The sequence below is a fragment of the Episyrphus balteatus genome, chromosome 2, assembly GCF_945859705.1.
Source record: "Episyrphus balteatus chromosome 2, idEpiBalt1.1, whole genome shotgun sequence".
Lineage (NCBI taxonomy): Eukaryota > Metazoa > Arthropoda > Insecta > Diptera > Syrphidae > Episyrphus > Episyrphus balteatus.
The window spans coordinates 21,992,482-22,009,272 of NC_079135.1; the positions used below are offsets into that span (position 1 = coordinate 21,992,482).

At 29.3% G+C, this 16,791-nt stretch overlaps 3 protein-coding genes across 4 annotated transcripts in view; 2 read left to right on the forward strand and 1 right to left on the reverse strand.

The window, feature by feature from the left end:
- LOC129908530 (putative mediator of RNA polymerase II transcription subunit 26) overlaps positions 1–16,791 on the reverse strand; it is a 106,971-nt gene that overhangs the window by 60,107 nt on the left and 30,073 nt on the right. Inside the window, exon 1 of one of the 2 annotated variants that reach the window (XM_055985103.1) lies at positions 10,389–10,408. The exons of the other annotated variant lie outside the window; for it this stretch is intronic. The gene's annotated coding sequence lies outside the window, so the exon portion shown is untranslated. Of the gene's footprint in view, positions 1–10,388; positions 10,409–16,791 lie in introns of those variants that run through there. 2 annotated transcript variants of the gene reach the window in all.
- LOC129908544 (ras-related protein Rac1) lies at positions 881–2,381 on the forward strand. The gene has a single exon (XM_055985122.1). It carries the CDS (start codon positions 1,291–1,293, stop codon positions 1,867–1,869), a length of 579 nt encoding a protein of 192 aa, XP_055841097.1. The 5' UTR covers positions 881–1,290; the 3' UTR covers positions 1,870–2,381.
- On the forward strand, positions 5,655–7,621 carry LOC129908351 (pickpocket protein 28-like). Its single transcript, XM_055984785.1, has 6 exons — positions 5,655–5,827; positions 5,905–6,147; positions 6,221–6,478; positions 6,687–7,043; positions 7,100–7,230; positions 7,292–7,621. Exons 1-6 carry the CDS (start codon positions 5,655–5,657, stop codon positions 7,549–7,551), a joined length of 1,422 nt encoding a protein of 473 aa, XP_055840760.1. The 3' UTR covers positions 7,552–7,621.

Sequence of the window (16,791 nt, forward strand, 5' to 3'; positions counted from 1 at the left end):
ATTTAACTGTCATAATGATCAAAAACAGTGATTCAATTACATTACAGTGTAAACAAAATGTTAAAAGATTCCAATATGGTCCCAATTTATTTAAATTTATTTTTTTTAACAAATTATACGGTAAGCTACTTGAAAACCGCTTGATTTCTTTAATGTTTAATGTTTTGACTATTATCTTCACAGAAATTAACATAGCGTCATTTTGTTGAAAAAAAAAAACATTTTTATAAAATTCAATCAAGATGATAAAGTCAAAAATTTGAATAAAAAACCTACATACTGTATCAATCATTTCGATCAAAAAATACTGTTCTGGCAACGCCCTACAAAGTAAAATAAAGATACACCCATGCGATTTATCACATACCACCAAAAAAAGACATGACACATCTTTACCCAAGGTAAATTGTTTAGATTTAAAAATTCTTATAAGAAACCAATTGAGACAACCCTATCATCTTCGATCCACAACAGACTGAGAAAACTATACACAAACACAAACTAAAAATCTATCTTCAAATGCTTATGTCATTTTTTTTTTTTTTCATTTCTTAAATTGGTATAGTATAGCTGTCAGTGTCAAAAATTCAATGTGGGTGACTCATACTAATTTTTTGATCATTTTTAATCTACCTACCTACCACACAATTCAACTTCAACCACGCATGCACTCAAAACGATCGTTTCTCTTTCCCCAACTGGTTACTCCTCATACAGACCAAAATGAAACAACAACATTCTTATGACAAAGAAAGATATATCCAAACATAGAAATATCGAAAACCAGAATAACCCAACTATATTATTCTCATCGAATCCGATCTTTCTATCCGCCAGCGATCCGTCGGAATGTCATTTCTCATTTTTCTGAATGTAAGAACAGTATCGTGCTAGTATTTGAACAAAGTGCGATCAGTTTGGGTGTGTTTTTTTGTTTTTTTCCATTTTTCTTTCATGAAATTAAATAAGATTGATTTTTTTTTCTTCATTCTGAGAAAATTTAATTAAAATTTTCTTTTCGTTTATGTGGCGTTTTTTTTCTTATCTAAATTTTTGGTGCTCCTAAACAAAAATTGGACAAATTGTTTATCATTTGACGAAGAAAAGAACAAACAAAGTTGCGAAAAATTCATTCAATTCAAAGAAAAACTTCACCTTTGCCTTCTTGCCATAATCCGTGAAGTGTATCTTTTTTATCTGTCTTGTTCTTGTTGTTGTTGTAATTGTGACATTGAAAGGCTGATCGAAAAAAATTGAAAACTGAACTGAAAATACTCAAATTCAAAAACAATGCAAGCTATAAAATGTGTAGTTGTGGGCGATGGAGCCGTGGGTAAGACTTGCCTTCTGATCAGCTACACGACCAATGCCTTCCCCGGAGAATACATTCCGACGGTCTTCGATAACTATTCGGCAAATGTTATGGTCGACGCTAAGCCTATTAATTTGGGACTCTGGGATACTGCGGGACAAGAGGATTACGATCGTTTGCGTCCATTGTCTTATCCACAAACTGATGTCTTTTTGATTTGCTTTTCTTTGGTTAATCCAGCTTCGTTTGAGAACGTTCGAGCTAAATGGTATCCTGAGGTGCGTCATCATTGTCCAAGTGTACCGATTATTTTGGTCGGAACTAAATTGGATTTGCGTGAGGACAAAGTTACAATTGAGAAGCTGAAAGATAAGAAACTATCACCGATAACATATCCTCAGGGATTGGCTATGGCTAAGGAGATTGGGGCTGTCAAGTATTTGGAGTGTTCGGCGTTGACGCAGAAGGGATTGAAGACTGTGTTTGATGAGGCTATTAGGTCGGTGCTGTGTCCGGTGATGCGCCCTAAATCGAAACGCAAGTGCGCACTTCTCTAAGAGGGAATAAAATCATACCAACCGAACAAAAAAACTATAGTAATTGATGACGATTATAATGGGTGGGGTATTAAAAGGGGGTTAAATACAAAAAAAAAAAACAACATAGCAATGCATTTTATTTTTTTTTTAATTAAATTAATTTATTGTGTTTTTGCTTTTGAACAGTTGTAATCTAGTTTATGTATTTTTTTGCTTTTTTTTATTTTTGTTTTCTTTTTTTTTCTAATCGAAATTATTATTAAAAGTGACAGCGAGATAACAATATTATAGGATGTCATATAAGACAGAGAGAGATATATTTACAAAAATTTGTATCGATCGATGAGATAAAAAATAAAATAAATAAATAAATAACATTGTGGTACTCTATAGCTCAAAACATTTGCAAAAATTATATGAGATAAGGTAACTGCAACATTGTTTGGTTACTTGCCTTTTTTTCTTCTTCCAGATTTATGTTTAAAAAAAATAAAATATTGTGATTATTATTTAACACAAGTTATGGCAATATTTTAAAATTGAAAATTAACAAAATATTACACAAAACTGCTAAATAAAATAAATGAAGCTTAACAAGTTGAGTTTTACTTAATCGAAAGACTACAAAAAATTACCTATTGAAAATATGTACCTATGGTTCTAAGCATTGTTTTTCATCATTTCACTGATACCTATCACAAGTATTTTAGTAAGACATAAGGTTAAAAAAAAATCTATTGTTTAAATTCTAATATCTACGAAAAATTATAATTAAGAAAATTTATTATCTTCAATATAATTTTTTAGCTGATTTTCTACCTGAAATCAATATAATATAAATTAAGTAAGATCCTTGAAGACTATTTTGAAGCCGTTTTAAGACCTCTTTGAGGACACCATTTTTAATCGATAGAAGAGATATACAAACTAGATCAAAAAAGATTTTGAAAGCTATCCCAGAAAAAGTAACAGGTTTATTAAATCGTCAAAGTATTTTTTGAAACAGATAAAAAGGTTTGCGACACTGACTTAAACTTTAAGCCCGTAGTTTTTATAGCAAGGTATACTTGAGTGAAGGTCAGAGCAAACTAAATCCAATCTTAAACACTGGGGAAGCTCAAAAGTGCGTGAAACCACCTAGTTCGGCACTTGGATGCTATCTTCTTCAATGTCCATTTTTCAAAATTTTGGGAAATAGATTTTTAAAGTTCAGAATAAAAATTTGTGTTGATATCAGAAAATTTTTTGTTTTGAACTGATTCTTTTCCTGCAACCCTTGACAATTTTATTTTAAAACAAGTAACAGAAATAGTTTTTCTATTATTTTGAATGAGTTATAAATTAAAATGAAAAAGAAGTCATTTTGGATTGGATAGTGGCATGTGGAGTGTCAAAAAGTTTTCAAAATATGTTGGATATTGAACAAAAAAAAAAAACTCAATATTGAACAAGATAGAAGAAATCACAAACAAAAAAGGAACATAAAGTGGATTGAATAATATAGAACAAATAATGGTTTTATGGTTTAAAGCTAAAAAGAATTTAGAGAGAATACTTAAAAGTCAAACACTGTTTTCTTTTGGTTCGAATCAAAATAATGTGTGTTTAAATAAAAAGGTTATTTGTTTCTCTATTCAAATCTTTAGTTTTTCAGAAAGTTAATAAAAAATTTACATTAATTTTTTAGGAACGTTAAACAAACCAGAAATTCGTTTCATTTAGCTTAAGTTCTTATTCTGAACTTTATAACAGTAAATACATTTAAAAAAAAATTAATAAAAAAAATATCAAAATAGACATGAGGGAAGTTCATACGCATAGTGAACAAAATATCAAAAAAAGTGGATATTGGACAAGATAGAAATTATGAAATTAATTTTTTTAAATATACTTCCATTTGTTCAAAAAAGATAAAAAGGATTTGTTGTACAAAAATGACATGATAAACCGTTAAAAAAATGTCCTATTGAACAAAAAATTTCTCTGCAACTTGAAAACTAAAAGAGATAGAACAAAATGGTTTGCACCAAACGAAAGAGCGTCCCAAAATTATGAAAACTGCATACTTAACTCAATCTCTTAAAAAATGGCCTTTAGAACAAGACCTATATAGTTGGGTGGGTCACGTTAGATTTTTTTCGAAATTCAAAACTCCAAGTCCTTTTTGGACTGACCTAGGCAATTTCTCAATATCAATCAACTTTTTAACATCTTAAGCCAAAAGTTAAATTTTTTCTGTAAGAGCCAAAAGTGAGCTCTCGAAAAATTTGATAAGCAGAATAGTAATACACTCAAAGAAAAAAATTTGATAAGTAGATACCTTTATCCCAAAGATTAAAAAAAAAAAAAACGAATTTAATGGGCTTAATAAAATTTATCAAGTTATTTGTTTTTTACAGGAAATATTCAAATTGAAGAAGCAAATGCTTATCAATTGCAAAAAAAACTTATAGAAATTGTTTCAAACTTTTTGAACTTTTAAGACATAATAAATCTTTAATTCTTTATAGAGTTTAGTTTAGATATCTAAAGTTCTTGAACGACTTAAACCTCCAAAAGCAGTAGGTATGCCATTTAACTAATTGTATACCAATTTTTTTAGTTTTGAATAAACAAAATTTTTTAATAAAATACCTATAAGTATAAGTATTTCATAACTAAAAAATTATGATCTGTAACATTTCTACAAAGTTTCAAAAATATTCATCGCGTCATTTTCAGAAAATTTATTTTTCAGAAAAAAAAAATGAAATTTTTTTAAAAAGCCCAAAAATATTCTTTTTTTTTTGGAAATTTTTAATTATTGCAGCTACTCAAGCCAAGCGCTTCTTTCTTCCTTATAGGTAGGTACTTAAATTTTCGTTAAAATTATTTAAGCAATGAGTTATTTGACCAAGTAGTGATTACTTAATTAAAGATGTTTGAGAAAATTCCAATTTTTTCTCATCGGCTGTTTTAGATTTATTTAAGTGATTTTAAAGAAAAGTAAAAATCATGAAAACGGTTCTATGACAGGTAAAATTTTCTAATTTTAAAAGTAGAAATTTATTTGACAGAGTTTGCAGTCAAAGTCTTTGGATCTTAAAACAAAAATTTTACTTTCATTTCTAAGTAATCACTCAAAACTCTTAACTTCCAAGTTTGAACAAAATCTCATCAGTGTTTTGGGCTGTCACACAAGTTAGACATACGCAGACAGTCAAAAATGTGGGATCCAATTTTGTTTGAATGTTATAATCGAGCTCGAATCCTAAAATTGCCCTATGCTAGGTAGATAGGTTTCGGTACTTTAAGTTGCAACTTGCAAGTAAAAATAAAAATAAAGTCTTATGCACCTGAATAGAAAGAGGAACATTTCAAAAATATTTTTCAACAAAAAATTCTTAAGAAAATAAATTATTTCATTTGGCAATCTGTTACCAAATTAACTTATTTGAAAACTGCTTCATTAAATTACCGGTTTATTAATACACAGCTCATTGTGCTACGAAAACAAAACGTTTCCTTTAATATACATTCATCAAGTCACGATACCTTATTATTGACCTTGTTCTTTGAAATATTAAAATGTAACAAGCCATTTAATAAAATAATTTCTATTGACCCCTTGTGAGTTATAAAGAGCTATTAAGAATATTGATTATTATAATACTCAATACTGACGGTATTTAAAACTCCGTTAAATGTTAAAATATTTTCATATAACTGTAAGTTGTTCAAAGTGTTGAAGGTTTAGGTTTAGATAAAAAAAATTATAGAAAATATTTTCTTACTTACCAAAATCAAGGCCAAAAAGTTTTAAAATGATTTATTTTAACGAAAATGATTCGGGTTCAAATACAAGTCCAAATAAGAAATGCATTAGATGCGGCACTACATTTCAAGTTGTCAAAGGAATATTCATCGAATATTTTGAAGAGAGTTCAATTCATGGATTTCGATATATAGGTGAAGAAAAACGTCCAGCTTTAGATAGGTAAATTAATATCAAAGTCGTTTTTATTCTTTTATCCTGTTTTTGAACCCTATGAATTACTTAATTTTATTTTCAAGAATCATTTGGTTATTTGCTGTCATACTTTCGTTCCTAACATGTTCTTATCTCATTGGAAATATTTGGGATAAACGAAGTAATGAACCAGTCATTGTTACCTTCAACGAAAAACTAACACCCGTTTGGGAAATTCCATTTCCAACTGTTACCATTTGTACTGAGTCAAAATCTCACATAAATTTTTTCAATTTTACTGAAATATTTTGGAACATTTCTGACAACATAAGTATATCGGAAGATGAGTAAGAATAATATTTCAGTACTGAAAAAAATTGAAGTTTTAAACCTTCGTTAAGTTTCTTATTTAAATTGCAGACAATTCTATTGGGAAGCAATATCACAAACATGTCGTCCAAGACTTGTGTCAGGTTCTTACGGCCACATTCTTGCTAATGCATCAGATTTGATCAGAGCAATGCTGAAGGTAGCTCCAACATTCAAAGATACATTTTCCGAATGCTCTTGGCAACTGTCAAAAGTCGATTGTGCAAAATATTTTGACTATGTTTTGACAGACGAAGGAATTTGTTTTTCGTTCAATTCGCTAAAATCGGCATATTATCGGACGGAATTGTAAGTACAGTAAAACCCGCTTAAGAGAAACGGCAAAATGTCACAGTCCTTCTTTCACATAAGTGGGAACGAACCCCGTTTAACTGAAAAAAATATTTGGAGATCAGAAAGTTTTTCAGATAAGCGGGTTTTTCTTTTAAGCGGGTTTTACTGTAAAAAAAATTGTCTTTTTCTCTTCAATTCTACAATTTCCTATTCCTTAAAAAAGATACAACTTGCGTAGGGAAGACTTTGTCGGTTTCAAATACGACAATGACAGACATCTTGAATGGGATCTAGAAAACGGTTACGACAGTCAAGCTGGAAAAGATACCTTCCCCAAACGTGTTTTAGGCGCCGAAGAATTGGAAAGTCTTATTGTAGTTTTGACAGATCGAAAGGAGAATAATGAGCACATGTGTCGAAATGGTGTTCATGGTTTTAAAATAACTCTTCACACTCCTGGAGAAGAACCACATGTGACGAAGAAGTTTGTTAGTATTCCTTTCGATCAAACAGCTGTTATAGCAATAAATCCGAAAATTGTAACGACTTCGGACGGATTGGCAGATTATCCACCAGAAAGGTTCTTTTAAAGTTCTTTCATTTGTTTTCTTTTGACGAAAATTAGTCTTTCTTAAGGCGTCAATGTTATTATCAAAGCGAACGATATTTAAGGTATTTTACGGTTTACAGTCAGGCGAATTGTGATTTGGAATGTTTGACAAATCAAACACTTGCCAAATGTGGATGTGTCAAATTTTCAATGCCAAGTAAGTTTGAAGGGCTTCTATCATTTTCAAGGAATTTTAAAACAATTTTTTGAAAAAATAGGAAATTTGTCCCATCCAGTTTGTGGTGCAGCAAGTGTAAAATGCCTCGATGACGTCATAAAATATAGTAATATCGAAAAATTCAAACATCGAGAAAGTACTTCAAGTCATATTGATAATTCAAGTAATTACTGTCATTGTCTGCCAACATGCATTGAAATTGATTACAAAGCTGAGGTTGAACATCAAGTTGAAATAAATGTGGCTGAAACAACTCGAGCTTTTAGACAAGACGATTTGGAAGAATTGATTGCGAAGTAAAACAAACACTTTTCCATCATAAATTTAATAATAATTTTGTTGTTTTAACAGTCGTGTAAGTTACATTCACATTCACTTCAAGGCAAATGTGTTCAATGGCTTAAAACGTTCGGAATTATATAGTGAGACAGATTTTATAGCAAATTGTGGAGGATTGTTGGGATTGTTTATGGGTGTTTCGACATTAAGTTTTGTAGAACTTGTGTATTTTTTTACCATTAGGCTTTGGACGAATTTGAAACAAAGAAGAATTAATGAGCGACGAGAATTGAGGAAGAAAAGAAAGGAAAGGAACAATAAATTTATAAAAACTTTGTATTAAAATGTATTATTTATTTATTGGTCTAATGTTTTGCCTAATAAATATTCACCTTTTTCAAGTTGCAAATTTCGAAATGTAAGTTATTTAAAATTTGGGTTGTTTGGCACAACAAAATGTTTTGATTAGTCGGACAGTGAAAATGGTACCTTTAACAAGCCTGAAGAAATGTGATCCTGAACTTTGCAGACAAATTGTCTGCTGAGGTTTGGACAGTCACCAAAGTCGCAAAACTCGTCTGATTTTGAAAATTTAAACGGCAATTGCTTCGTTAAATCAAAATCTAGTAGCGATATTTTTTGGTTTTTTTCTATTTATCTTAACAAAAGAAGTTATGGCCGAGAAAACGCAAAACACACCAAAAAATTTATTTAAACATTGTGGACTTTCGTCACAACTGTAATAATGGACCGATTTTCAACAAATAAATAGCAATCACTTCAATTAATAAAAATCTAGGGGTTATATATATGTTTTAGTTTTTTTTATTTGTCTTAACAAAAAAGTTACGGCCAAAAAACGCAAAAAACATCAAAAGAATTATTTTAAATTTTTTTGGATTTTCGTCACCACTGTAATAATGAACCGATTTTCATAAGATAAATGGCAATCGCTTTGTTTTATCAAAATCTAGGGGTGATATTTTTAGTTTTTTTTTTTTTGTCTTAACAAAAAAGTTATGGCCAAAAACGCAAAAAACATCAAAAAAATTATTTTTAAAAATTTTGAACTTTCGTCACAACTGTAATAATGGACCGATTTTCAAAAAATGAATGGCAATCGCTTCGATTAACTAAAATCTAGGGGTTATATTTTTTGGTTATTTTCTATTTATCTTAACAAAAAAGTTATGGCCATAAAACGCAAAAAAGATGAAAAAAAATTATTTTTAAAAATTTTGAACTTTTTCGAATTTTTTCATGTCTGCGGACATGTTGGAGTATCTACCAATTTCATCGACTAAGCTAAAAATTTGGTATCGCCAAAATCAACTGTGCTCTGAATTTTCAATCATTGACTAATTTTCTCCTACTTTTTTCAGACCTACTCTTTTTTTTTACAAAAAGTCTTACATCTCGTACAAAAAATCCGAAAAATGTATGAAGAACAAAGATGCAGGGAATCTTTAAAAGATTAAAACTTGTTTCTTTTCATTCAGTTTTTCCAAAGAGGTTAATCCGCTGATTTCTTAATGACAAGAAGAAGATTTAGAACCATATGTTTTCAAAGTGTCAGCAAGTATCACAGGTTGCCTTGGTTCTTACACGAGTTATTCCACCAAGTGTTTCCCAGATCAGTAACAAAGTACAAAGGTTCTCTTTTTAATGGATTTCCCCAGTTAGTATCACTGTAATTATTATTCACTGTCCCGGTTAGTATCACAGGTCGTCCTGAGTTGTATCACAGGTTTGATCGGTAGTTATCACATCACGAATTATCCGAAAAAGAATCAAGGTTTGCACCGATAAGTACCAAAAGTTTCCTTGGTAATTATCACGGATTTCTTTAGTAAGAATCACAGGAATCCTGGTAAATATCACGAGTAGATGAAAAGATATGTTGCATAGGTAACTAAGTATCACGACATTGTCACGTTAAGTAAAAAAAAATTACTGATTGCCCCGGTAAGTATTCCGAGTTGGGTCGATAAGTATCACAGGTCACTCCTGAAAGTATTACAGAAAATCATAGTAAGTATCACGAAAGTATCATAGGTAACCCTAGTAGGTATCGTGGTTACCTCGTACAAATGATGATTTTGCCTGATAATCATCCCGGAGCTCAATAAGTATCACGGATTGCCCCAGAAAATATGATAGAAAACTGTGATAAATATCACGGGTTACCTTTATGAGTACTACAAATTGCTGTATCACAAGTGTATCAAAGGTTAACCTAGTTTGTTAACCGGTTGCCCTGTAAAAAACATGGTACGTATCACGAGATTTCCTGGCAAGTATGATGAAATATCTAGATGAATATCACAGTCTGCACTGGTAACTAAGTATCACGGGAGTGTAATAGGTTATTCTAGAATCTAGAAGGTATCACAGTTGGTCCCTTAAAATATAGGGAATTCTCCGATATGTATCACAGGTTTACTCAGAAAGTATAAAAAGTCAACCAGGTAATTATCACGGGTTTCTCAATGTTGTTCTCTTAAGTATCACGGGTTGTCTCGTAGGTATCACTGGTTGTTCGTTTTAGTTTAAAGGGTACCTTTGGACATATTACCATGTTACTTATCACAGAATGTCCTGTTATAAATCACAAGCTACCCAAATGAGTACCACAGGTTTATTTATTTAGTATTAATTTTTAATATAATCATTTTTTATATTATATTTGCGAAGCGTTGAAAGTACTGGTCTGTTAGTTAGTTTAGAATAAAAAAATCTTCAAAATTGTAAAATTTTGATTTTAAAATCTTCAAACTCAATCCGTTTACTTGATTTCAAAAAAAAAACTGCAAAAATAATAGTTTTTACATCGATTTATTATCACATTTGAAGCTTACCATTTGAATTAATTTGTTATCTGCAAAAGAAAAAAGAAAAATTATAAAATTAGATTATTTATTTAACTTTTTTATTTGTCGTAATCAAATAGCTTAAATGTAGGTAATATTTTCAATGCAAATTGTTTGAAATGTAATTTAATATTATTCTATATTAATTATTCAAATCAACTCTTATCACAAAAAAAAAAAAAAAAAAAAAACAAATATATTGGACCCAACAAAAAAATTTGAAAATATTAAGTTTCCATACAATTAGAATAAAACAATTAAATAATATCTACAAAAAAAATGTTCAACCTGATTTTGTATGCCCTTAATTATGTTAAAATTTATAACCTCTGGGATTTGCCATTAATTCTTTTTTTTTTCTGTTTCTAAATGAAGAAAAAATCAAATTAAAAAAAAAAAACAATAAAAACACACATTTCAACACCAAATGAACTGTGAAACAAAAATATAATAGAGTGAAATGAAAACACACAAAAAAAATAACTATTCAGCCACTAAGTATGCTTCAATTTTAAAACAATTAACTCACTAGAGTAGCATATTAAATTTTATTAAAAAAAAAAAATACAAAACCAAAAACTATCAAAATAGTATATAAATTCTCATGGAAGTGTAGTGTATATACTCCATTTATACTAACTACCTACCTAGACTGTATAGTTTTGGGTAAATTATTTCAACAATAATGCATTTTAATTGAATTGCCGTCTGACAGTTTGACATGTCAAATTAAATATATTTATGTGATTTATTATGCCTTTGGGAATAAGAGGAATTTTTGTTATTTTGTTAATTTTGGGTACAATAGGACTAGGTGTGAAGAAAAAATAACATTTGTTGAAAATTTGAGGAACGAAGCAAAAAAATAAGTTGCTATTAAAAAAAAATTCTTATCCCTGTGATTTTGAATTTTGAGTTCAAGGTTTCATTCAAAGATGATATTTTGATATTTTTTTTAAAATAAATATATATTTTGGAGAATGTTATTTATTTCTGGCAAATTAAGAAAAAGACAAAATTTGATATAATTACATTAATCTTATGCATATGAGTAGCTACTGAGTTGTAAAAAAAAAACTAACCTATTTTAAGTTTCTAAAAACTTAGAACTAAGAATTCCAATAATTTACAGCATTATTTTGGGTTAAAGGGTGTTTTTTTTTTTTTGTAAAGAGGAAATGTGAGAATATTGCAAAACATGAGTTTGAAAAATGGTGCCCTTATAAAATCTTGTAATAATATTTTATTGAGGACATACACCAAAAATACAAAGACTCCACAAAATTAAGACTGAAAAAATGTTTGTTTTTTAAGGGAAAAAATGAAGAATTAGAATTATTTAAGTTATATATGTATATTTTTTTTTAAGAAACTAAAAAACACTTCTTATGTTAACAAAAATGCCATATAACTTATAACAATAAATCTTGCACATTTATCATAGGTTAGTCAGTTAAGGGGGGAAATCCCTCTGGGCGACAGCTTTTTCAATAATTTTTTTTTTGGAAAACTGAAAGCATTTATTTAATAACGAAGAAAAAAATAACAAAAATAATAAAAATTATTTAAATTATTTCTATTTTAAGTGGAGCGATTGAATATAATTCAATTTTAAAGTTCAAGTGACCTCAACTCCAAATTTATAAAGCGTTTCGCCCAGGTACGACAGTGGGCTCATCAGTTAGATCTGTCTGACCACGGGCATACATTTTTCTAAGGTCTGAATTTAAACAAATTCCCTTTGAATATTACACTGTGATAGTTTTTAGAACTTTTTTTTCGCAACAGAGCGGAGACACATCGATTCTAGTTAATTCGAGTATGCTGAATTCAGTAGTGGCAACCGTTTTGAAAGTTTGGCTCAAGTTTTCGAGAAATTTCGAAAATAAAATCTTAGGTCGGGACTATTAAAATACTGATAATTTCGAATAATTAAGTTTTTTTAAACAGTTTTTAGTTTAGAGAAAAGCTATTCCTGTATATAGCTATATGTTTAACACTATTCCAACCTAGATTGTTATGTTTCGGTCGCTTACAAACATTTTATAAACAAAAACTTCACTTTTTCATGTTTTTTTTATTTTGTTGACTTTCAAAGCCTTTAATATGGAGGCAATTTGAGTTTAACATTGATTCGGGATATATTATATTATTTAAATAGCATATCATTCCAAAAATGAATAAAATACTGCAAACCTGAAAAAGTTCACTAGTGAAAATTAGTCTATTAAGCTACGAAAATGTATTAAATAACACTGGTAAGCAAAATTAAACTTTTTTTTTGCCACAAGAACCAAAATATACTTTTCTGAAGGTGAAAGGGGTGCTGAACTCGAATCCGAAGCCATACATATATATTTGGCTTCCTTTTTTTTTTTAAATATTACAGTTAGGTATGAAAGTTTTTCCAAAAACTGTTTAATTCATTAATTTATTTTCTGATATATCTTAAGCTTAAGTTGAAAATCCAAAAACTATCTTAATTTAATCTTAAGTTCAGGTTTTGATACATTTCCGTAGCTTAGTAGGCTGATTTTCACTAGTGAACTTTTTCAGGTTTGCAGTATTTTATTCATTTTTGGAATGATATGCTATTTAAATAATATAAAATATCCCGAATCAATGTTAAACTCAAATTGCCTTCATATTAAAGGCTTTGAAAGTCAACAAAATAAAAAAAAACATGAAAAATTGAAGTTTTTGTTTATAAAATGTTTGTAAGCGACCGAAACATAACAATCTAGGTTGGAATAGTGTTAAACATAAAGCTATATACAGGAATAGCTTTTCTCTAAACTAAAAACTGCTTAAAAAACTTAATTATTCGAAATTATCAGTATTTTAATATCCCCGACCTAAGATTTTATTTTCGAAATATCTCTAAAACTTGAGCCAAACTTTCAAAACGGTTGCCACCACTGAATTCAGCATACTCGAATTAACTAGAATCGATGTGTCTCGCTTCTGTTGCAAAATCGAACTATCACAGTGTTATTATTCACAGTATATTCATGCTGTGAGTTTTATATAGTGTCGGTAAACATCGACCAAAATAAGGCGTCTTAGTAAGGGTACGACAGATCTAACTGATGAGCCCACTGTCGTACCTGGGCGAAACGCTTTATAAATTTGGATCAACTCCACTTGAACTTTAAAATTGCATTTATTTAATTTTGGGAAAGTATGTGATATTGTTGACATTATGAAGTATTGATACAATTTTTTTGAAGTACAAAAAAAAACAAAATGGCGGCTCTACAGCTCTTTAAAGTTGACGCCTCGAGTTTGCGCCGTGCAATGCCCAGGTCCAGAAAATTATTAATAATCAAAAAAAAAATTTCTTTCCAATAAAATATATTTATACGCATTGCATGTAAATTTAGTAAAAAAAAGTGTAAAATAAAAATTCGATACCAAAAAAAATTGTTAAAACAAAATATTTATTGTAAAAATTTTATTGAACTTCATGCAATGGCCAATTAATTAAAGAGTAATTTGCAATTTATTTCAAGTCGACAGCTTCATTAGTTTTTGAGTAACGTTGCACGGCGCGGAAAAAAACGCGTTTAGAGAAAAAGCGTTTTAAGTTTTCGTTTTCGTATTGTGGTAGGTTCGGTGGGCATGGGTTTCGGGACTATCTAGGGGCTTTTGAGACTTCATTTAAGGCTTAGACCACAGAAAATAGTTTCTTCAGTTGATAAATGAATTTATTAGGCAAAAAAAATTAATGCAAAAATACAAATTTCCAGAGGGATTTCCCCCCTCAATTTTATTTCCCACTACACCATTTTACCCAAAATATTTAAAACATAGAGCAATTTTTTTTTATTGATTACACTGGCCAATTATATTCAAACTTTTAAAATTTTCCAGAAAGGTTTACATATATCTAATTTTATAGATTTGGGTTCAAGCTCAAAAATTCATTATTGTTTTTTTCTAGCAGCTCTAGTTTTTGAAACATTTAATATTTATTTGCGGAATATTCATACTAATTTTTCAATTTTCCGTATTTTGAGCGTTTATTAGAATTTTCTAGAAACATTTATTTTAAACTTAGCCCTAATTTTTCAATCGTCAGTTAGAATATCAGAAGAATAAATGTCAATATAAATAAGAACTTTTATTCCTAGGAATAAACTCTAACGGAGGTTTATCTGACTATTGAAAAATTGGCCCTTAATGTATTTAGGGTCAGTTAACCTAAAAATCACGCATTAATTTATTTGTAGGAGCTCTATTTTTTGTTAACATTTTCCAGAAAATTTTTTGTCGAACCTAATGCATTAGGGTTCACGGTTCACTAAGTCTAAAAATCACACTGGTTGATAACCAGTGTGTTACTAGGAGCTCTAGTTTTTTAGATATTTTCATTTTTCACATTTTGGGGGTGATTTCATACTTTTTTTTTTAGATTTTATTATTATAAGCGTTTTTAAAGTTTGTAGAAAAATTAATTTCGAATGCATTGTATTTCGGTTCAGTTAGGAAAATAAAAAAAAAAATTAAATAAAAATAAATTTAACAAAATAAAATTTGTATGAATTTCTATGCCTTTTTATGTATGAATATTTTAAGAACTAGAACTGCTAGAAAAAAATCTAATGTTGTTTTCGGAATCAGAAATGATAAACAAGGGTCTGGAAAATTTTTGTGTGTTGGGCAGTGTTATTAAAGCACGTTAAACTTTAAGGTAAGTTTTATGAGTGTAAATTCTTTGTTACTCATAGTACCTACATAGTTTAATTGACTATTTATGTACTTACATTTCGACTTGCATTTTTTTAGTCACGTAGGTATTCCACTTGAAAGATTATGATTTTTTTCATTCATCAATTTAATTTATCTTTTTTTATTTTCCACAAAACGCACGCAAATCAAACATCAACATAAAAATTCTCCTCTAAAAAAAGAAAACTAAAATAAAACAAAAATCAAAAAGAAGAAACAAAAAAAAAATTGGTCAAGGTTCGTCTGCGTCGCACGTATAAAAGCAACGTAAGCATTGTAACCTGTCAAAGTATTTTTCTCTTTGATTAAGTTTTTAACTCGAAACACTGAATATTAGGCGAATAAAAACAGAAGACCAACCAACCTACATACTATACAAAACATAAAAATAAAAAGACTCTCGCACCTTAGATTTTTTGTTTTTGATTTTAATTAAAATTGGAAATGGTGCCAAGTAAATTGCCTGCGTTAAGTTTTAAACTATACGAAACGAGAGGCAACAATATCATCAAATGTATATCGTAGCTTTACATTTTTACTCGCAAAATAAGATCTATAAGAATCAGAAAGAAGAAAAAAAAAACTAATTTATCGCTTTGAAATTTTTTAAGTGAAACGAATTTACTTCAAATATAGTATCTGAATCAGAATATTGTTGTTGTATTGAAAGAAATTTTTGTCGAGGTGCAGAATTTGTCAATTAAAATACCTAAAGAACAGGTAAAGACCAAAAGTTAGACTAAGAGTTGGATTGAATTTGCTAGCGCCTGAAATTAAAAAGTTCTATACACTAAAAAAGTAACCAATTTTGATCACACCATTGATTGATCGAAATTGTGAATCATAAGCAAACTCTTAGCCAAATTGAAGAAAGACAATTTTGTTTATTCTTTCCAACTCTTTGATTCTAATTCGACTTTTTTGTTTATTCCTCAATAGTCAGTCTAACTCTGACAAAAAAACAAAAAATCATACCAAGATGAGAGTGTTTCGAAAATGACGAAGTAACTTTATTTAGCTCAAAATACAACAAAAAACCAAAAATTTATAAATAAAATTTCAACTCATTGCAAATAGTTTTTTTTTTTTTGTTATTTGTGTTCCCATCTAAACATGATGGTTTTTCTACCTTTAGAGTACACATCTGTTGATTGACACTGATTGTATGAATTTGTAGCATAGAAATATAGAGAGGTTGTAGGAACATGATGGTCCTTAAAATAGACAACGACGAACGCAGACGATATACACGTTTCATTCGGAAAAAGCAATCATCGTTCAACTAATGATGAACAAATAATATAATTGGTGGCCACACAAGAGTGTGTCTTCTAACAAGAAAAAAAAAAATATATATTGTCAAATTCTTGTCAATAAAAGAAGCCACCACCTTTTTGAACTAAACAACACGAACAAACAAACACATACTCAAAAAGACACCCCTCAAGGACATTGTTGAAAGTTGAGCAGGAATCATATTTTTTTTTCGTAATATTTCATATATTTTTTTTATTATTATTTTTTTGATGTAATACCACAATTAGGTAGTTGACATGCAAGTGAATATAATGCTGATTGATGCTGAAAATGCGGTCGTTCATCATTGATGGAAATGAGAGGAAATAAAAATACAAATGTGTTGTGGGGGTGAAAAACTATA

What these genes read in the sequence shown, in the direction of transcription:
- LOC129908544 (XM_055985122.1), top strand. Translation starts at nt 1,291, where the DNA reads ATGCAAGCTATAAAATGTGTAGTTGTGGGCGATGGAGCCGTGGGTAAG.
- LOC129908351 (XM_055984785.1), top strand. Translation starts at nt 5,655, where the DNA reads ATGATTTATTTTAACGAAAATGATTCGGGTTCAAATACAAGTCCAAAT. An exon ending in ATAAGTATATCGGAAGATGA is followed by an intron (nt 6,148 to 6,220) that starts GTAAGAATAATA and finishes TTTAAATTGCAG; the next exon opens with ACAATTCTATTGGGAAGCAA. An exon ending in GCATATTATCGGACGGAATT is followed by an intron (nt 6,479 to 6,686) that starts GTAAGTACAGTA and finishes TCCTTAAAAAAG; the next exon opens with ATACAACTTGCGTAGGGAAG.